Genomic DNA, 23,319 nt, shown 5'->3' with positions numbered 1-23,319 from the left:
CTTCTTTGTGAAGCAAGGGGGGTAGTGGAGGTAGAATAGAGATACAACTTCAACACATGGCAAGATACATTGTTTTTTGGCTTGACATTTTAAATGTATTTTGTTGGCATACTTTGAAAAAGGATTCCATAAAGACTAAAAATAAATATTGATTTAGGCTTTAATCCTACATCACTCTGGTTCTCCACTGCTTGTTGACTGCACTTGCCCCTCCCTTGTTCTACAGCACTTGGCTGACTGTAAATGAGCCTCTGAGGGTTTCTTAGCTTCTTGTAGCACATTTTGGGGTGAATATATGGGAGGCTGCAGTGAGAAGGAACAATAATTCCAGTTTCACTGTTCAACCAGTGGAGGTCTAACACTGCATCTTGTTCATGGGGAGTGGAGAACAGAATCAAAATAGCATGAATTCGGACTGTTTCTTTGATAACCCTGACACATTTACTGGGGTCTGGAAAAGATGATAATGTTTTGTACCACAGTAGTGAAACAACTCCATGCATACTAAACAGTACCTTTCCTTTCACCCAGACATGATTTCTAAGATCAACAATCAACCTCAAACAGACTCAGGATACAATTTATCCACTAACTCCTAACTGAGCACCCTAAGAATTTTTCACTCCTGTGTTATGCGACAAATTTGGCCAAATTTGATCATGCCTCTTTTCTGGAAATAATGAAGGAATGATCTTGTCATGGGAAGGGAAATGGTGAATGGCATCATCTCTCAGATACATACCTTGATATGGTGAGGGGTTTTTGAGTACATCAGGGAAACCAATAGCAATATTGTCAGGAATAAATATCCCAGATAGGGATACCAGACAAAGATGCATCCATACTTTTCAAGGAATGAAGGCTGCATCAGCAGAAGAGAACTGATAGTCTCAATGGAGAGGGTACCAGAAAGGCCCAAAAAGAGATTCTCCTAGGCAGCAGCAGCATTGTCACAGGATCTCTCAGAGGAAATGGAACTGAAACTTTAACCAACTCCTGTTGGTACTGTGTAGAAGGAGGTACAGTGCGCCCGTGTCATATGCGGGTGCATTAAATGCTGCTTTCAGCATACTCTGAAAGCAGCACCAGAAGAAACAATGGTGTGTGTGCCGCCGCCACCCCATGACGCTGTGAGCACGAGCCCCATTACTTGTAATGGGGCTCAAGCATATGTGCTTTTCTTTTACGTGGGGGGGGGGTTCAGAATGGATCCCCCACATAAAAGAAGGGTGCACTGTACTAGTATAAAACTTTGTTCACCTTGAAAATCCTATTATGAGACAATCCAAATTGAAATTGGAAGATGAGCCTCCCAGCTTGGAAGACACTGAAACTGCTAAGGGGGAAATGAAAAGGGCAAGTACAAATAGCTCTCTGTAATGACACAACTCTTGTCAAGCCAAAAGAACATTCCACTGCTGATATGCTTAGATACCAACACAAAGTCTGAAGCTGCACAATGCGTATAATAGGAACATGGAATGTGAGAATCATTAATCAGAGGCTCATAAGACTACATATCCCAGGTTTCCATAGCATTGATTCATGGTAGTTAAAGTGGTGACAAAACTGCTTTTTTTCAGCAGTGTGGAAGCAGCCATAGAAATCAAATAGACAACACACTACAGCCTATTAATTGCTGATTACAAATATTAGCATAAAGCTTAAAAACATGTTAAATCAATTTTAGTGTTAAAATATAATCTAAAGAACATCCTACATGTCTATGTATGGAAAGGTGGACAGTAAACAAGTCTGGCAGGAAGAAAATCTGAAAGGTGGTACTGAAATTGATACCACAGATTGCTGAATGAGACAAATAAATAGGTCTGAGAACAAATCAAGCCTGAACTCTTACTAGTAGTTAAAATAACTAAAATAAGGCTGTGATACTTTGGACATATCTTAAGATAGTATGTCACAGTAAGTCGGTGGATTGACTCCATCAAGGAAGATGCAGCCTTGGGTTTGCAAGACCTGAACATTGGTGTTCATGACTGGACCTCTTTGAGGTTACTCAATCATAGCGACATGATAAGCAAAAGCTGACCTGATATATGACAATAACTTATTAACAATATCTTGAGGATCATCTTGATGTTTTATTTGCTATACTGATAGATTTTACTTTTTAGAATTTATTTAATGTTGTTGCCTATTCTGAGTACTGTAAGCATATTTTAATAACATAAAATTTGCATACCTGAAGAGCTGTCTTTTTTTAATCGTTTCATTGCATATGCTATCTTCCAAAAGCCTGTTGAAAACAAAATGAAAGGAGAAAATGATAAAAACAGGTTATTTTAAAATGTAACTATAACTTGATACTTCAGCTGTTAAAACAAGAGTACCACCACCTTTCTTTTCACTAAAACATGGATTCAGTAAAAGACATGTTATTGTTTATGCAGGGAACACAAGGAAAAATTTTGGTCCATGATTACCTATGCTGAATTTGAATTGTGGGCATGTGACCCTTCATTTATTTTGTTTTTTTTTTTTTAAAAAAGTCACTAATATTAGCAATTTTGCTAAGTGTTTAGTTTTGTTAATATATAAGATACTCATTAGTGTTTGAAATAAAATTTACAGAAAGAATAATTATCTTTTCCAATAGCAAAGAACATTTATATTGTTGAAAATAGAATCTACTGTTTCTTTGGAATTGTCCAAACATGGCATGAAATGTAGAAAGGCCATTGCATGTGGCATATTTTGGTCCACATTAAGAGCATCTAAGTTGGACAAATCTGATCATTTCCATTTGGGAACACTCCCCCCCCCCTTTTTTTTAAGCTTAATGCTTTTGGTGGGGTTTGGACTTTGCACAATTGGGACCCTTTCTTACTACACTATGATATTCACTATCACTATCAGGACTGCATCCTACAGAATCCTACGCTTTGTAGTTTGGTGGGGCACTAGAGGCGAGGATGAGACCTCTAAATGTCTCACCCCAAACTGCAAATCTCAGGATTCCATATGGTGTTGCCATGGCAGTTAAAGTGAGTTCATAATGATATAATTGTGTAGTATGACAGAGGCATGGGTGGCTTGTTATACCAACAAATTACAGAAAAGGAGAGGTACTCATTTTTCTTTTCCACCTCAGGCACTAACATGGGCAAGCCTTGGACATTTACAAGAGATACATTGCCCCAGAGAATGTTCTTTTTTAATCATATATAACAAATTTAAGAAATGGCTGGAGACCATCCTATTACTTGTTACATTACAATATAGTGTTGTACTATTTTAATAATCTCTCACTTAGTTTTAAACAGAAAAAAACTCTGTGAAGTTTCAGTCCCCTATAATTTGATATATTACACTCTCAGTTCAAGTCAATTACAAATTATTCAAATAGAATTATCATGTAAAACTGTGGTAAACATAATAATGTGCATATTTCACCTGTTATCCATAAAAAGGTTTTCTTGGGAGCAAACTGACTGAAAAACAAAAACAAAAACAGATTGTATTGAATGCTCAATTGATACTCAACAATTCCAGTTCTTCTCATTTGAAAACAGAATCACTTTCCATGTTCAGGCTATGAGCTTGCAATTCATGCATCACTGAAACAAAGTATATGTGTCACTTGTTAACAAGGAACTGGCAAAAGTAGTTTTGGTGGATTAACCCATATCACTACTTCCTTCAGAAGTGGTGAGATGTTTATAAGATATTTAAGGGGGAAAAAGAAGAAGAGGTGGTGCTTCTCTATTATTATGTGAAATTACTAGGTCTACTATCTTTAAAAATGGCCCAAAACCAAAGCCAGTTTTGCTTAACGTCCATTGAACTCATGGCAGAAAGCAGTTGTAACTGACATCAATGTCAGTGGGAACCAGAATTAACTTTCTCTGATAAGCAGTGGAACCAAAAAGACAAACAGAAGCGAATCATGCAAACCTGGTCAATTTTAGAAGGGGGACATGAAGAAGGAAGGGAAACTTAAATATTCCATGGATTAATTATAGGAAATCATTTTAAGAAAACTAACAATAGCTTTAAATAGTGAGAAAGGCTTTGTTCAGGATGAAAAAAAAGTGTTAGACAAAAAAGTTCCACTGGCAAAAACATATCACTGTAACATTGATTCATTGTTTATGTAGAGAAAGGGGTCTATGCTCATTATTCCATGAAAAATTATCATTGCTGCTGACTTTTCATTTTCTTTTTGTCTCATGTTCATGAAGTGTGCAGTAAATGCTTTTGTAAAGAATGGGGGAAAAACCCCACAACTAAACTAAACACTGAAGTTGAACAAAAGGTGAGAAGAGCAAGAGAGAAACAGAAAAGTAATCAGGTGCAGTGCTTCCAGAACTAGCATACAGAATGGCATAAGCAAGTATATCCGATTACTACAGTAGTTACCAAAGTCCATTTATTTTGTACATTTCCATTCCTGATGGGGTGCATTTTAAAATAAGGTATCCCAAAGGACCTGTGATATATCACAGAATGTAACTATGATCATTTATAGTGCACCAAAGTGAGATGAAAACAGGTTAAGTCATTTATAAAAACTCAGGCATCATTACTTGGCTGAACCTGAGGAAGTTATGTAGATTACCACACTAAACTCTTTCATAGTGCTGCTATTCTGCTTTTTACTGCTCTGGGTGCCTCCTGTTGCATTCTTGGATTTGCAGTTGAAGGAGGGGCATTAATTCTCAGCCAGAAAACTCTTAGGCCTCACTGAACTACAAGCCACAGAATGCATAGGAGGCAGCCAGAGCAGTAAAAATGCAATAGCAGCACTATAAGAGTATAGTGCAGCAATCTACTATGACAATATACACTAAGGGGTGAAACAGACCAGTTGTAAAAGCCGTCATCTGGGCTTATATGCCACATGCTCCCACGCCACTCTGAAGCCACCTAGAAGTTGAGGAGGCACCCAGACATGGGCAACTGCAAGACGCTGCAGTGGCATAGCGTTTACACGCTGCATGCCACCACAGTGTCTGTAAGCTGGTTTGGGGCTGTTGGAAGGTGGGAAAAACAGCCCTTTCCCTGGCAGGGGATATTTGTGGATATTGTCCTCCCCCCTGAAAGCCCTGAAATGCCCTGAAAGTGGCATCTTTCAGGAAAAGATACATGGTTCAATATAGAGGTTGGAAACATATCCCCCCCCCCCCCGATGTTGAGGCAGCAATTCTCCCATCATCCCTATCCAGCTTAGCCAATGGTAATAAAAGACGGGAATTTAATTGAACAACATATGGAGGACATACCCCCTTATCTCACCTCCCATATCCCTGGTTTAGACAGTGAAAAAGAAGGATATTCACAATGGAAAAACACCATAATCTTTCCCCCTTTGTATAATCATTTCATTGTTTACGCATGTTAAGCAGCCTATTCTATTGAATCAAACAATCTGTATTTCTTTTAAGAGATGAATCACAAAAGCTCTAATTGTTCAACTCATTAATAAAAAATGTTCTCCAACCTTGAAGGCAATCATTTTGAAAGAGGCTTACGTTGTCAGTTGTGTTTATTTATTAGTCCCCCCCCCCCCCCCCCCCCGTGCTACATGATGAATGTGGAAATTATGAGGTTTTGTTAAATGTGCATGAGAGAAGACTACAGAAGAGTACCTCCTGTAATGAAAAACCAAGGGGTTATGTTGGCAAGGGAAGGCACTACATCTGATGAATATTGCTGCTGTTTGTGTCAGACATAAGAGTAGATAAGCACTCAGGAGTTATATCTTATTAAAAGGTCTGAGGTATCTGCTAGTTCTTCAGTATCTTGAAAGGTATAAGTGCAATCAGCATTATAGTCTTATGAGTATACTCAGTAATGGCTCCGTCTGTCTTCCATGATGTAGAAGCTGGCACAAAGCCATGCCATCTCCTGGAATATCTATTTCTCAATGCTGACGTCACCCACCATAGCATAGGAAATAGACACCTTTCATGATATTAACCTTGTTATTTAAAGAAAAGGGAAAACAAACAGCCAAGAAACTTTAGGGGAAGCATGTTAGCTTTTATCATGTTGAGATTCACTTTGCTCTTTTATATGCAATGCTCCATTTGCTTAACGCTTATGCGATCATTGCACAGCAATTGCTTGTGCTACCTTAAAAATTTTCACTTGCCCTCAAGTAAAAAATTTAAGTGAATGTAGGACAAAACGCTGAATATACTTATGCATAAATGAATTTGTTTAAGGGCTTAGCGAACAGTTCCTACATGCTTTAAAAATCCTACAGTCTCCTATGACTAACCTTTTCTTCTGAGACTAATTTTCCATCTTTCTCAGGTCCACATCTTTGATTTGTATGTAATCTGTTTTAATGATGATCAACAGCCTAAAACTAAACCATAATGGAATGGCATTAACTATTTAAAAAGCCTAGGAAAAGTGCTGAAAAAAGAATCTACATGGAAGACACTGTAGTTTGTCAAGTAAACTGTTTAATTACACCATCAACTGTTAGGCTGATGAGTAAGAATACTGAAAAATCTGACAGCTATCAGCCATCAACATTCAAGATGATGATGATGCTAACTTGTTCTGCACATACAGATGCAAACTAGAAAAGGTCAAAGAATAGAGAGTTTGGAAGTATTAGGATGGATGTGAACAAGGAGGAGGAGGAGTTTAAAATGTAAGAGATCACATTTTATGATCTAAAAATTAATCTGGAAATATTTCAGAATTATTTGCTTAGGCTGTACATAACCTGTAATGAAACTCACATCTTTGAATACGTATTAGCAGATAATAATATATTATAAGAAATGATGATGAAATAGAATCCTCTGTCCTAGAGATTAAAACTGCCATTTAAATAATTAATGGTAAATTTATCAATGAAATGATTTAAATCATGATTGGACTCTATTTAAATTAAATCAGATTAGCCTTGTATGAAGTTAGGTGCCACTTAAAGCACTGGGACAAGTTCATCAGGACTTAACTCTCAGTCCTCTTCCAGAGTTGACAAAGGAAGAGTGAAATTTGGCACACCATACGACTTCCAGATCATATAATTGTATGTAGTCTCCCAATACTGTTTCTGTGGCCCTCCAGACTTCCTGGATCGTCTTTTTTTCTGGTCCAGGGCAATCTGTGCAGCCCTTGGGGGGGATATCCCAGGAGCAGAACGGTGCCCTCCCCCCCCAGATATCCTGCAATTGCCCACGCATGGTGCACAGGCTATCTATTTGTTCCTTTTCTTCTTCCCTATATATGGAAGGAGAATGAAGATTGAAGCTGCATCCTCAACTGAAGAATTAACTGCAGAATCTTTAGGAGGAGTTTTAGTAGGCATCTCAGGATCCAGTGAGATACCCCACTTTGATGGCCTGCAGAGTGGTGTGGGGCAGAATCTAGCCCATTTTGTGCAATCACAAAACGTGGTGTGGCATTTAATCATCGCTGAGTATTTGCTGCATCAATCTTTATTGAATGACCTTTAACTAAAAACAACATAACAGTAAAAATCATTTTTCTACTTAAAAAATACAGAGGAGTAACAGGCGTAATGTCATAACATGGCTTGGCACAATGACAGTGTATTGGAAGGAAGAGTATTTATTTAATGACAGAAAAGGATTTTGTGTTCAGTGTCACTCAGCCAATTAACCTAAGAACTTACTCTGCTAGGTGACTAAATTTTTGGTTTCATCTTTAAAAGTATTTTCCTCTTGAAAAGTCAAGATGAAGATATAGCACACTCTATAGCCCAGTTCTATTTATTTGTCTGCAATATTCTAATAACATGAATGCAGCATAAATGTATCATCATATGCTGATGTGTCTGGATACATCCCAACCTCATTACTCACATAAGCATTCCTGAGTGTTACAGCCTGTCAATGCTATGTTCTGAGTCTTGGGCCCAGACTGTAAGGTTTTCATCTCAATGCACAGTCAGAGGGGATTTTGTGGATGGAGTGGATCATAAATAGAAGTGAACTTGTAATTTCAGATCAACTGTCTTGTCAGATACTGAACTAGAGTTTACTGCAGAGTCTGCATGTTGCTAAAGAACAATGTTTCCAAATCTGAATTTAAAAATAATAGTTCTAAGACTTATGATCTGAAATTCTGAAGCCGCTTAAGAAGACACAACAAGAATATTTCATTGACATCATGAAACTATTAACTAAATGAAATATGACACAAAGGTTGTTAGCTATTTTGGCAAAAGAATACATCTGATGTGTTCTTTAACCATTTTTTTTTTAAATCACTCACTCATCTGTTAAGTAACCCAAGTGACTATACTGTATTTACACAGCTGCCGGTCTGCCCACTTTTCTCCTGACAGCATTGGCTTGCAGTCATGCCAAAGAAGACATTCAAGGCATACCAGAAGTGGTGGGACAGCATAACTTAAACTCAGCAGAACATAAAAACAGTTGTTGCGGCTATGATAATAGTATCTGTGCTCATGGTTTATTCATCCAAAGTATCCAATTTCTGATGAAATGAAAAAGAAAGTGCACAATTTTTCCCAGCAGATATATATTTCAGGTGCCTAACAAATAAGGATACAATAGCACAAACAAAATTTCTACTGGTTATTGAAGCCTCAGCTCATTCCAATAACAGGTTGGAGCCAAGGCTGCATATTTGCATTCATGCAGTATTAACATTTATAATTGTATAGTCATACTGGAGAGCCAATGTAGTGTAATGGTGTGAGTACTGGACAAAGAGAACTGGGTTCAAATCTCCATAAAGCCATGGATGACCTTAGGCAAGTCACACCCTCTCAAGCCTCAGAGGAAGGCAAGGGCAAACCCCCTCTGAACAAATCCTGACAAGAAAACTCTGTGACAGATTCACCTTAGGGTTGCTATAAGTCAGAAATGACAAGAACAATAGTCATATTGCAAATAAGTCTGAAATATCCTGGATTCCAGGCATTACATTTAGTTCATTGTTCTAATTATTCTTCCTTATGTAGAACTGTACCTAGAAATATCTGCCCCTCCCTGGGGCATTTCTCAACCCCATAGATGCAGGAATTGATTTTTTAAAAATAATCTACTTGGTTCAGAAATCAAAAGGAACAATTGTCCCATGTGGAATGAACCATTTAAAATGTTTCCTTTATATTCTATAGCTACATTGCTAACTCAGATGGCTGCTGAGTCACTTTTTACTAGTCCATCAATAGTATTCTCTCTAGGAGCTCTCCAGGAGACAGCTTTCCCACCGTCAATCAAAAAGAGAAACAAAACAGACAACAAAAACTAGCCATCATTCTGGGATTTTAAATTACCAGGTGAATAAATGCATTTCAAAGCACTTTGTAAATGCATGTAACAAATCTTATAGCTACCAAATAAATAAATAAATAAATAAATAAATATAAAAAATAAAAATAAAAAAATAAAAGGAAGAAACTTAATGCATTTGAAAAGTAAATTATATCTGTCTCCAGAAATATCACAATTGTCTTTAGTCCTCAGCTGATATGAAATAGACTATTTAGTGAACAGTAAAATTTGAACAGATAACATCTTTACCCATCCTTTTCATCACTGCTTCTGAGGCATACAGCATGAAAAAAGGTGAAGTGTCTGCTGTAAGTTGAACAAAGTAGCAATAGCAACATAATCAATCTTAAGTGCTGTTATGCATTTGATTTGCATAATGTGCATTATCTGGTTTGTAATTCCTATAGCCTCAATTGTTTTAAAATATATTCATTTTTATCAGTTTAGAATAGCTGGAAGTAAAGCATAATCTCAAGATACCCTGTCTTCTTTCTTTCTTTGCTCAGAATGTACTTTTCAGAAAGAAAAGGAAAAAGGTGGAAGATAATATTAGTGTGTCACTTTGCAAACTCATGTGTATCTGTTCTCTCCCCTTATGTAACTAGAGAGGCTAGGATCCAGTAACCAGGGTCCTGAGGAGACCTGTAAAACAACTCAAAATGAGGAGTCAAAAAAGCAAGGAGAAATGGCATTTACATTAGAAGTTTGAGAATCTTGTATGTTGGAAAAGTTTATCTCATTGGCTGGATTTTGCAGGATGTGGCATGATAATATATGAACATGAGATAATCATGGATTCAGTGGAGTGGCTCGGTACTTTGAGCTCACCTCCGCTTGCTTGACATTAAATCTTAGGCAAGCTGTTTGCCTTTCAACCTCATTAATTTGCCTTTTTGAGAAATAAATTTTGGCATGTCTGGTCATGCCAACCACAACCACTATGGGCACATTTTGTGATGGCACCCTTGGCACAGCCTCAAAATACCAAATCTGTTCACTGGATGCCAAAGTTTAGAGACTGTAGTCATTCTTCCTTATTATGCTATGTTATTTTACTAATAACAAAATGTATAAATGTATTTATCCATCACAGAAAATCTATGAAGATTGATTGGTTTGTAAAGGTATTCAGATGATTTCAAATATATTAAAGTGGGATGAATTAATGTACCTATGTTTTAGGAGTCAAAAATTATGAACATTGTTTTCTCTTTCTTTTGTTTTTAGTCTATGACATTGCATAGCAAATGAGTAGCGTGGAGATTGGATCCTAAGTACCAAATTCTACTGATGCTGTAGGCAATAGTCAATGGCCAATTTTAATACATTCACAAACAGTGCCAGCCCTTTCCTCTTCAGTACCCATCATCATTAAGAATGTAATTAGATTTAGGTCAAAATATTCTATTTTCAGTCTAAATGGCCAGCTCTTAGTTACCTTCTCAAAGTTTATAATTGAAACAAAGCAATATCTTTACAGTTAAAAAAAAATAATAGATGAACATTAGAGCAATTAACAAGTCTAAGAAATAACGTACAGCTTTAGAGGTGATCTTGTTGTGAAGTTGCTATGTGCTAACTACATACTGCAATAAGTCATGCATAAGATTTTTCATTGTTAAACAAGTCTGAAAAGATATTCAGTCCCAAATACTGTCTCACAAATAATACTGCATCCTCTTTTGCACCAAAATAGCAATAGCAATAGCAAGTACATTTCTACACTGCTTAGCAGTGAACTCAGCACTCCCTAAGCGCTTTATAATCTATAAATTAATTGCCCCCCAACAAGCTGGGTACTCATACTTATATCTACTGTTAATAAACATTTGTTCCTCTGAGACTATTTTGTGAGTTTATGCTAACTTTATCCATTACCCAGATGATCAAAGAGCATTGTGTGATTCAAGATGCACTTCCTAGGAAGAACATCCTGGAAAGCAGAAGAAAAACTTGTCCTCTTCTGTCAAGCCAACCAGAGAAAGAGCATCTACAACAAGCTTTCTTTGACAAACCAGTGAGATGAACCTGGTCTCATTCATCAAGCAGAGATGGAGACACTGCTTTAATGTTTGCTTTTCTTATTTTTTGTCAAAAAAATAAAACAGTATGCAAAATGATCTTGTAGCACTTTTGAGACTAAGGTCCCAAACAGACCAGCAGTAAGTGCAGGCTTGGGAGAGGCGTGGGGAGTGTGGCGTGTAAATGACGCACATTCTGACACCACCTGCAAGCTGATGTCAAGCTTTGCCCAGATGGTGGACAATGTTACGATTCCCTGGCAGCATGGCGTATATATGCTGCACAGCAGAGTGTTGCAAAGCAGCTGAAAGGGTGCCCTTTTGCCAGCTCAAAAAGGAGCAGCATTTTGCTGCCTTTATTTTGAGCTGGCAAACAGCTGGATTGGGGCTGTGGTGTGCAGTTGCTGTGGTCCCAATTCAGGGCTCAAAACGGACTATAAGTGTTTTCTTTCTGTTCTTTTCTAAAAAAATTATAAAATGCTATTTATTTGTGGTTTAGTTTAGTAGTGGTTTGAGACCAGGGTTTGAATCACCACTTGATCACTGAAACCCACTGAGTGAGCTTGGGCAAGTCACATTCTTTCAGCCTCAGAGGATGGCAATGGCAAAATTTTTTGAAGAAGCTTGCCAAGAAAAACTCACAATAGGTTCATCTTAGGGTAGACATAAGTTGGAAATACTTGAAAACATATGACAACAATAACAACAATAGTTGGATCCCACACTAGCTGTTCACTAACACAAGAGTGATATCTGGCCCAAATGGTTATGGAGCAATTGCCTCTTCCTACTGAAGCACTCAACAACTCCTGAGGAGTGCGAAACCCTCTGGACCAGTTTTTCAGTGCTGGGGAGGGAAGCAAAATCCTAGCACTGCTGTGAAAATGACATTTGATTTAGGCCTATATGTGGATGTGATTAAAGGTTGCCTCAGTAGCAGCATTTTTAAATTTTCAATAATGGCATCCTGAATACACTAAAAAGGGAATAAACATACAATTTATTGTCAAAAGCTGCTCTAAGGGAAAAGGTTCATGATGTCAAAGCTACTTGTCAAACATGGTGCACAGCATGCTGCTATTTTCAGCTCAGAGAACTGGTTTTCCTAGAGCTTAATTCTTTAAAAGAACAGTCTTGTCTTGATCTGACAACAGTTCTGAATCACAGTACTGCAGTCCTTGTCTTCTGGTATACAACTTAATATTGTTTGCATATTCATAGATTTCCCACTTGTTTGTGAATTATCTAGCTATCTCATTTGAATAGCTAGAAAAATTAGAAAATATACAAATATTTCTGAAGGAAAACAATCTAGTAGAAAAAATGCCCTCTGAAATCAGTATTTACAGATGGACTTTATAACTGTATACATGCTACATATGAACACTAAGACTCCAAAACCAAGAAAATGAAATGTACCATGCCTGCTCTATTTGAACTAATTTTATACCATATTTCTTAAATCCTTCCACCTCTTTTTTATAAGCCTAAAACTCAAGCAAACTGCATTTCCTCCCCTTCAGACATATCCCTCTAGTATCTCCTGCCACAAAGTGCAATCTTGCCACAGTGTCAGAGTGAGACCATACTGGCTGACTACTGATAAAGATATGGCACTAAAGAGGCAATTAAAACAACTACTCACATCTTGTGCAAATATTCTCTCCCTCACCCTCTGATACTCCTCTTCTCTCTCTTCAATTGATTTACTTCGTCTGTCATCTCTAAATGGATGAATTCTGTTTTGCTGAGCATAAAAAAAACCAGGAGGATTATATAAGTTGTGCTCCTAAAAACTCCAGTTAAGTAACTGTCAGCTGAGAATAATAAATGTTCACTTAAACAAATGAGGCATGAGAATGACAGTGTTGTCTCCTACCTAAAGTGGCATGTGAATCATAGTGTTATGCCATGTACCATATAGCACCAAGCAAGTTTCTATATTAAATTGGTGTTTTTGGTCCTTTGTGATCATATCAATGGCTGCCATGTCTTTAGTCCACCCAATTATACTGATGACTCCAGCTCTCTAACATCTTTAGTACTTGGTTGTATTTTGTCTTTCACTGTTAGGTACCATTGAAGCACATGTCTATATAAGTTTATTAATAAATAAAATTAAATCTGCTGTGTGAGACAATGAACTGGAAGTACCAGCTGTCTCTCTGTGCATGTGTTATGTTCCTTCAAGTTAACTCTGACCTATGGCAATTCCTCAGGTTGACTCGGACTTAAATCAATCCTATGGCAAGATTTATTTAGAGGAGGTTTGCCATTGCCTTCCTCCAAGACTGAGAGAGTGTGATTTGTCCAAGGCTGAGGGAGGATCTGAACTCTGGTTTTCCAGTCTTAGTCAAATACTCAAACCACTATACCACATTGACTACCAAGAACTACTAACTACTGGCCTCTCTATATGTAAAGTACAGTATATACTCTACCACAGAGCTAGAACCTGTGACCCCTATATGTGTTGGAAAGGATAAGATGTTTTTTTTTTAAAAGGTAGTCTTATGAATCTTCAAATAAGATTACAGATGCATTTGTCTGACATCCAAGATACTCTTGAATAGTCAGGTGAGGGTCAACATTCTTATCATATATTGTAGACAGACAGTATTTATAATACTACAATTAATCAAGTGAAGAAAAAGAACATGGAAAACCAAAATGCATTAAACCCTCATTAGTGTTAAGGAGAAATACCTTTGAGAATATTTTGCACAAGAGTTATAATTAATTCAGTAGTGTTTCTTAGGCATTTATTGGAATAGAACGAGATATTTCATCCCTCCAGTGTCCAGAAAGTAAGAACACAATTAAGTTGTGTAACAGGACAGGAACCACACCATACAAAACTACAGTCAGCCTCCACTTGTAGTACTCATAGTCCTTAACCCACAGTGCCTTTCCCATTATGCTGCTTATGAGTTCTTCACCACAGTTCCTGCTTGTTAAATCCTTCTTTTATGATTATGAAAGTCAGTTATGATAAGTCAGTTATGTTAAAAGAAGTTACTTACTGTAAAACAAAAGAGGAAATAAAACATGCCATTAAATGAATGAGGCAAAGTGGCATTCTGGGAATGTATGATTCCATATTATTCCTTACAGTGCCAAAACATCCAAATGAAGATATGCACAATAGCTTACCTTTTTATATAAAAGCACTTCACAACCAACCCAATTTTTTAATTCTTGGCTTAGTGTTGAATGACTGGATACATTTTTACTGGATTGCAAAAGTGTCTTTCCAATAAAGCTTTAGATACTTTTTACACCTTATATGCTTTTAATAAAAGGCTGTTAAACTAGCCAGTTCCCAAAACATTTGTGCATTGGCATACTGACAGCTTTAATAATGCAGAGTAACATGACAAGCAGCACACAGAAGAAGGTTTTTGCCACATCCATGCAAAAAAAAAAAACGAGCAAGTAAGCATTACTTACAATAAAACATGGGGATGACAGAATCTGAAATTGGAAGGATTTTCCCCCAAGTGAAAACTTGTATGTATTCGATTACAATATCCATCTGGTCTCCTTGTAATATCCCCCCTCCCTTGATGACTACTATTAGTCTATATTAATTGATCTCTAACCAGGTTTATGACTACAGAAACAGGAACCAGGGCCATAAGAGTCTTCGAGATATTGGCCAAAACACAGCTGACAATAGTTTCCACATTGGCTTGGGAGCCCTTTGAACATTCCAAATCACCCCTCAACATGCAGCATTTCCTGTGCCAAGCAAAACTACCCATGCAAACTGCCATGGCTGAAACAAATATGCTTAGCTTGATGCTGTTCCACTGTGTGCCAAAAATTAGGCAGAAGGAGCAGGAGAGGGGGATACAGGAGCAGGAAAGGGAAGTAGCAACAGAAACAAATGGTCAAGAACACCAGTCAGCCCACTTCCAAAATAAATAAATAAATACGATGAAGAAGGAAAAGAAACCAAAGAACAAATGCCAGCAACTTTTGAACCAAGAACCAACCTGATTGTCGTCTTTATCAATACTAGAGTTATCTCGCTTCAAGATAAATCGCTTCTGGGATTCTTCACTTTTTTCATCTTTTAAATGTTCAGAAAACCTTTGCTCTGGTCTGCCAGCAAAGTAAAACATATCAATAAAAATCCACTTGATTTCACTTTAAATTTGTCAGCACTCTTTCTAACGGATGGATTTAGTGCAAAATTAGACCTCAGTTGTGGCTGCTGCTGCTGATACCAATGTACTGTATCTATTCTAACTGTTATTCCTATAAATAAACTTTGCTTGTGTGTAGGGAGCAAGCTGAGTTTAAATGATCAATCCTTCTGATGTTCACTCACTGCAGGACCAAAGAACACAAAAGCAAGCCTGTATGTGGCCATATGTGTATGTGGCTGTAGGTGAATACTGTTTATGAATCTGAATTTCTAATAATCTTTATCTCCAGCTACAATGAAATTTAGTAAAGCTTATACACATTAATAAGCCAGGACAAACTAGAAAAGAGTCTTACATACGTTCTCGGGCACAGTACAGTTGGCCATTCTTATACATGGATTTTTTTATACAGTACATGGATTCAAGCATCCATGGTTTGCAAATGTTCAAAAAAAAAGTATGAATTTCAAATATCAAAGCTTAATTTTTTATTTTTTATAAGGGACACCATTTTGCTATGTCATTATATTTAATGGGACTTGAGCATCCACAGATTTTGTTATCCACAGGGGATCTTGGAACCAAACCCCAGCGTATAACAAGAGTCCACTGTATGTTGGACAAAGAACTGGGATAAGGAAGAAGAGTTTGATGCTATTTTCTTTAAGAAAATAATTATTTAGCAGTTGACAAATTGGAGAAATATTGTTCAATATTGTTACACTGTATAAATTCGACAATTGATTTTAAGTCCATCTAAATGGTTATTAGACATTACTAGCTGATGATTTCAAATGTCTATGCTCAGAGGCAGAGTTAAATTGTTCTGTGCTGTTCCATGACCTTGCTCAAAACCAATACGGAGAGAAGTGTCTCTTCATATCAAGCTTACAATTGACATAATTGCAGGCTTGGGGAATGTTTTAATCTTCAGGAACTTGCTCATTTTAGTAGGTTATTAACAACATAAGATTTTGCATTTTCTGCCAAAGCTTCATTAAGTGGCAACTTGGTCTGAAAATTATAGAAACACATGTTTTCTCTAAATGCATGTTTTATTCAACCAAATGCATTTATAAAATGGAAGAAAATGTGTGAAGTGAAGGGTTCTTTCTCTACTTGGTACACATACATTATTTCCACAAGTATTCACAGGAGACAGACAGAATTATCAACAGAACTAAGGAAGTGAAGTTCATATAGAGCAGAGTAATGCATTCAATCTTTGTGCAAATTTCCTGTCAGCAAGAGCAGCATGACAAAAGGGAAGGGCTGGAAGTAGTCTTGCTGGAAATATCTTTTTAAAATCAAATTCTGAAAACTTAGATTTCTTTCACTCCTTTCAGTAAGAAGTCTCTCTCTGTCTACCCCTACAAGTATATATAGTTAGCTCTCTTGTATCCACAGATTCTGAACCCACGACTTGAAAATATTCCTCCCAAAATCCCAAGAAGCAAACCTTGATTTTACCATTTTATATAAGGAATACCATTTTACCGTACCACTGTATATGATGGTACCCAAGCATCCACAGATTTTGGTATCCTGGACTCGAACTCCAAAGAATACTAAGGACCTACTATAGATTAAAGTTTATTCCAGTAACAACTCTTGTTTTCTTCCTTATTTTTCATTTTTTGTTGGAGTTATTTTTATTTATTGTTACTGTTGACAACAATAAGGTATCTAAGGTACAGTGCGCCCTTCTTTTACGTGGGGGAATCTGTTCCGGACCCCGTCGTGTAAAAGAAATAACGTGTATGCTCAAGGCCCATTACAAGCAATGGGGCTCGTGCTTGCGGCAGTGCAGGGTGATGGCAGTGAAAGCAACATATAATGTACCTGTATATGACACGGGCACACTGTATAATGTATACTACATAAGTAACTTTGCATGGTATCAGATGAAATGTAAAATGAAGTAAGTCCTAAATCCAGCCATGTAAATCTACAATTTTATTCTCAGAAATGTTTGGACTGACTTCAAAGTTCTCCCTGATTCCTGTAGGTTAACAAGGGAATAATGATTCTCCCTACTGCACAGGAGACAGCCTTTATTTTTAGCTATCTGACCTTCAAGTCTATCTAATACACCATGTAAACAACCAAAAAAATCATTTCCACTCTAAGAAAGAGGTATGACTAACATAAAAAGAAGAGACTTTCAGTAGGAATGCAGTAATTGGCAAAGTAGCTTTTATAATGTAATTGTAACTAAGTGCCTGTCCCTGCATTTTTAACTATGCTTGACCTAAAATTGCACAGTTCATCAAATATTTCATGGTGTACATTACCATCTCAGAAAAATCATTTTATCTAGCAGCCTTAGAAACATACAATCTAACATAAACAAACCCCCTCAGTATATTACCATATATACTTGACTATAAGTCAAGTGCAGGTTGTTGTTTGGGGGGGGCGGAATTATGGATTTTGAAATGACCCTTGAATAAGTTGAGGGTAAACCTTATTAACATGCAAAAAAGGATCTAAATGATGAAGCAAACAGTGCCAAAGAACCTACAAAATTCTGGCAGGCATAACTGTTTTGGCTCACACTAAAGGCTGGATGGAAAAGAGACTAGAGGGAGGTCAGTGCTTCCAGGACAGATTGCACTCTTGCCTTTCACAAGGGGATGGTTCCCTTTTTAAATAAGAGTTAAAGTATAGTATGTATAGAGACCCCCTGGATAAGTCGACCTATGTTTCTGGGGTCAATGTTTTGACCAAATATTCTAAACTTACACATGAGTATGTACAGTAAGTGTACTGTATGTGTTTTACACTATCTGCGCCACCTGTAGAAACAAACTTCGGAATGTGGGATAACTATTTCCCTTGTATATATATGTGCAAGAAAATAAGCCTACAGATTTGTACACAGATTGTTAAATTATTCAGAAGTTTATATATGAAGCACTGCAATTCCCTTTTCAATGGAGAAACAGCTACATGACCTTCTCTGAGTGTAACAAAGCATTAAACCACAGATATACTGTTTGTTTTTGACTGGATGACTCAGCACTTGACGATTCACTGTTAAACATGCAAACTCCCTGATTTGCAAAGGTACTTCCAAAGGATATGAACACTCTTCCAATGATGTGACCTTTGATGCTTGTTTCTCACATGCAAAACATCTCTTGGTCATGTTTATTTAACACATTTCCAGCCTACCTTTCCATAAAAATTATCTAAGCAGTTCACATAAGATACAATAAAATAAAGATTTTACTGATCCAAGTATGTTTACAGTACTTGAAATATGTTAAAAACAAATCCTATACCCTAAAATAAACCTAGGAGACCTATTCTCCAGCAATGTTTGTCACCAACAAGTTTGCAAGAAAAGGGGACAAAATAAACTATATGTCCCACAGTTTGTGTTCAATTCTCAAGAAAAAATTAAAAGAAAAAAATGCAAGTAAAAAAAAATCTCTAAAGATTTTCCCATTGGTTTTTGGCTATTATTTGAGATTAACACAAGGGTATGCTTAGAGTATCATGGCTTATGCACTTATTGGGTATCATCTGACACCCTGAGACTGGGAACAGACAAAAATTAGCCAACTAAAAACCATTTCGAAATCCAAAGGTGCTGCAGGTCTATTGTTGAAAACAGAAAGGGATTTGTGTTAGGAATAGAAAGACTATGTGAAAATATTTCATCTTTTAAATGGATGAAACTGTATTTCTTAGTTGTCAAGAAATGCTGACAAGGAAAATCCTGAACTGATCAAAATCTTCACAGCTCTGCAGAAAATTCACACCTTTTCATTTTTGGTGTTGTTTCTTTGCACAGAAAACAGCATTTTTTACCCAGAAACAACATTTCTGCACAGAAATGTGATTTTCTACAAAAAAAGAAAGATTTTTTTTCATATACAGAAAATCCTGTTTTCCATGAGAAACACATGCAAAGTCCTGAGCTATGCATAATTTTCAAAAACTGTGTCCAATTTTCAAAAACTTGTTATACATTGCTTTCTTAGAGATTGAAATTTGTGAAGAATTACATACATAAGTATATATACATAAGTGTGTGTGTGTGTGTGTGTGTGTGTATATATATATATATACACACACACACACACTGAGCAACTGATACACCGATAAAAGAAACGTCATATGAACCCATCCACCCCCACAAGTTAATAACGGAAAAAAGGATAAAAATTAGGAGAGAAAAAAAAGAGTAGCAGAGGATGTACAGGGAAAGAAATTATGAAGAGCATATGAAATAATAGCCATTTATGACTTGGAACATTTCCAAAGACAAAAAGATGCATGCTGCAATAACTGAAGCTCTGTTAAACAACCCACAAGGAGCAAAACCATCAACACAAGCAAAACTGTAAACAAGAATCAGAGATTATGATCTAATACATCCAGAAGAGTTTGTGGAAATCTGCAGAAACAAAAACATAATCACGAGGAACATAACATTCAATATGGGATAGATGAAGGTTAAAGAATAAAGTTTTCTTGTGGAGAAAATTAGTCCACTGTCATAATTACAAATAAAAGGCTGGGGTGATAAATAGATAAAAAGATAAAAATAATATGAAGTTCTTCTATCAGACACTAATGAAAGTAATGAAGAGCATGAAAATGATAAGAAGGAAAATCAAGACCAAACACCATGATCCAAATTTGTTGTGAGGACAATGCATTCAACTATTTACATTTACAATCAAGTATTTACAAATGTTGAGCATCTCTTTCCAAATTCCAGAACTTGAATGCTGTAGAAAGAGAGACATACTGAATATTTCAGACTACTAACCATTTCTAGATATGTGAGAAATCTCCTTTAAAATGAGCCCTTCTTTTCTATCTTATTATATTAACATAGGGGCGAAACAGACTGCCCCTTTCTGCTGGCTTGGCGGCTGCATCAGAGAACAGTGTTTAGACACCACACACTCTGATTCCGTCCCCAAGCTGGCATCATACTGCCCACCTGACCACATGGAGGGCAGCTTTGCAGCACTCTGGAGGTGTGGTGTTTATAAGCTGCATGCCACAGGAGCACCGCAAAGCCATGACGGCAGTGGAAAAGCCGACTTTTTGCTGACTCAAAAAGTAGCGGCATTTTTTGGGCTGGCAAAAAAACAGAGTGGCTCTGCAGTGTGTGGTTGCCACGGCCCTGATATGGCTTTCTCTGGGATGGCATCAAGCTGTCTCTTCAGAGCCATCAGTTTGGGCCCACAGTTTTACAAACTTACATCAGTTTTTCGTCTATATTGTGACATTGTTGTGAGGAATGTTGGATATATTCTAATAAATGTAAATGAACTGAAATTTAAGAAAATCTCAAACATTTCTGTCAGGCCTCACTTTATGATCCCTGATCATATTTTCTTTCCCTTGCAATAGAAGCCACATCAATTTTGTTCAAATGGATTCTCCACTATTCACAAGTTATTCATCCTATCTGCCAAGATGTATCTGGGCCCATTTTGATTGCCACCTCAATTGAAACTGTGTGCCATTTTGATTGCCATCTCTGTTGAAACTGCATGCCGTTTCCACATGCTTTAAAATCTGGATGCATTACAAAAGTACTGATCAGTGATTTCTGCATGTGGACTGGACCTGATAAACTTGATAGCAAGGCCAATATGGAGAAGAATTCTGACTACAAGCCAAAAAGATTGGTCATGAAAGTTGTAAAAATTAATACAGCAAATTTCTGTGAAATGATTTGCTGAAGCAAGAAAACCCCATTAGAAGCAACACTGCTGAACGAGGACAATGACTGCCCAGTGTGAATGCACAATAATCAGCACACATTCCCCCTCCCCAACAAAGTAAACACAAATCTAATTATAAGTGCACACCATCAGGAGGCTAATTGAGCTGAACAGATTTAGAGAAGCGCTATGCAGGTTTTTCTAATTGATTTTGCTGTATTCATCTCTTCCTCCCTCTCATGTCTATGACTTCTATTTATCTTCCATTCAAACTGTCATTGTTTTTTAATCATACTGACTTGTGTTGTCATGGCCTACTGTGGTACCATATCACTTGTTTTCATGCATTATGTCCAGTGTCCACAAATCGCCCTTTTATATGTTGTGTCATCCCATTTTTAAAAACAAAAATGATGAACAGAAATTTGTAAAACGAGCCCCACAGGTATGAGTGTTTTTTTCTATGACAGCTCCATAAAATACCACATGTGGCTAAGATGAGATAATGAGATGATACGGCAGAGTTTGAGGTGTGGCTTACATAGCCTAACTACTGCCGAGAAAGTGGTGAGAGATACCTACTTTGGAGATCAGTGAATATGACTGTGGGCTCCTCCAGGAGAGGGAGAAATTGTCTGTAGACTGCTGGAGGTTGCAATATTTGTTGCTATAGTTCTCAAGGTTTTTAAAGAACTATATCCAAATGTTATTTCTGTTTTCCCAGAGTTTCCCCAGCAGTTCTTGGCACTAACCTATTTTCTTCTCACCCTCAATTATGTTTAACTGCAAGGCAGAGTTGAACAAATAAATTATCATTCTCTTCTCTCTCTCTCTCTCTTCAGAGTTATAGTGCATCAATGAAATGGCAGATGGGAAAATTTGCCTTTCAACCTCCCCCACCCATCGCCACCCCTACCACTTTTTTTATAAAAGCCTTTGGAAGAGCTTTAGTGCACATTCAAGATGTTGCTACAAGAAGATCCCCTCAAAAATGGAACAAGCAGATTCAAAGGCAACAACAATCAGCAAAAAACAAAGTGCTATATCATAATAATTCACACTTCTTTAGACTAGTCTGGAAGTGCCTTGAGGCAACCAGACAAGAACAGAGATATGTGTACCATATTCTCATCAGAGTACACTCCTAGGTTTGTAAGCTAAACATTGTGGGCTTGTTTCTGAAGCAGAATGAATGCACTGGTTATTCTCTGATATTTTGCTTTTATTATTAAATTCTATAGATTGATGTGCACAGATAGTTTTCACATCTTTCAATTCCTTCATGCATTTTTGCCTTCCACCTTTCTAATGACAACTACATCACAAAATATGGAGTATGCATAATCTAAAGGATAACTGTTTCCCAAAATCAGATTAGACCAGGAAGTAGGAAGTAGTTCAGTTTGCTTCAAAATGCAGCCCAAACAAAATGCAGCCTGGCCTCATGGCAAAGTGGTTTGAGAGTTGGACTACAACTCTGGGGACCAGGGTTCGACACTCTACTCAGCCATAAAACTCACTGGATGACCTTGGGGAAGTTACATACTTTCAGCCTCAGGGGAAGACAATAGCAAACCTACTCTGAACAAATTTTGCCAAGAAAACCCCATGATAGGTCTGACGTAGGGTCACCATAAGTCATAAACAACTTGAAGGCACATAACAATAAAATCCCCTGGTCTTGTATTGTCCTGTACAGTCAACATAGGCCAATAGACCGAGGCTGGGATCGGCCAGTCCGGATGCCAATCCTGCAGTTCCAGATTGATCCTGGCCCCAAAGGCTGTTGTCCCCATCTAAAAAGACCAGCTGTTCGTGGCAGAGTTTCAAACTCTAGCCAGAAGACTGCTCACCCTGGTGCCCCTTTCCCTGCCACTTCTGCCGCATTCTCTATGTAGGCCCTAGTTCCTGCCTGTGATGGTGGAAGGGGGTGCTTAGCCATGTGGGTAAAGCCAGGCACACTGTTTCCACCTTTATGGGCCATAACAGTGGCACACAATGGCGGCAGCAGGTAACCACAAAGCAGTAGTGGTTCCACAGCATAGTGGTGGGAGGGCATGTCAGCACCTGGGTCAGAACTGTAGGTATGTTAGAACTGTGGGCAGAATACCACAGAATTGGCCTGTGGTATTCTGCCAGTCTGTGGAGACCCATAATCTCTGTAAGAAGAGTTTCTTCCACATGCAAGGTTCTC

At 37.5% G+C, this 23,319-nt stretch overlaps 1 protein-coding gene across 11 annotated transcripts in view; it reads right to left on the bottom strand.

Annotated features, from left to right (window-relative positions):
* Positions 1 to 23,319, bottom strand: part of ARPP21 (cAMP regulated phosphoprotein 21) — a 257,279-nt gene that overhangs the window by 63,061 nt on the left and 170,899 nt on the right. For 8 of the 11 annotated variants that reach the window (XM_042472521.1, XM_042472515.1, XM_042472523.1 and 5 more), the window contains exons 10-13: positions 15,274 to 15,382; positions 12,921 to 13,022; positions 3,415 to 3,452; positions 2,204 to 2,257 (exon numbers count right to left, since the gene is read on the bottom strand). In XM_042472521.1, coding sequence (XP_042328455.1) covers positions 2,204 to 2,257; positions 3,415 to 3,452; positions 12,921 to 13,022; positions 15,274 to 15,382 — 303 coding nt within the window. Of the gene's footprint in view, positions 1 to 2,203; positions 2,263 to 3,414; positions 3,453 to 12,920; positions 13,023 to 15,273; positions 15,383 to 23,319 lie in introns of all 11 variants that reach the window. The other 3 variants (XM_042472524.1, XM_042472526.1, XM_042472525.1) reach the window with 2 other exon arrangements.

This window comes from Sceloporus undulatus, chromosome 6 (genome assembly GCF_019175285.1).
Source record: "Sceloporus undulatus isolate JIND9_A2432 ecotype Alabama chromosome 6, SceUnd_v1.1, whole genome shotgun sequence".
NCBI classification, from domain to species: Eukaryota; Metazoa; Chordata; class Lepidosauria; order Squamata; family Phrynosomatidae; genus Sceloporus; species Sceloporus undulatus.
The sequence above is the reverse complement of the archived record's forward strand: the minus strand, read 5'-3'. Positions and strand labels throughout refer to the sequence as shown.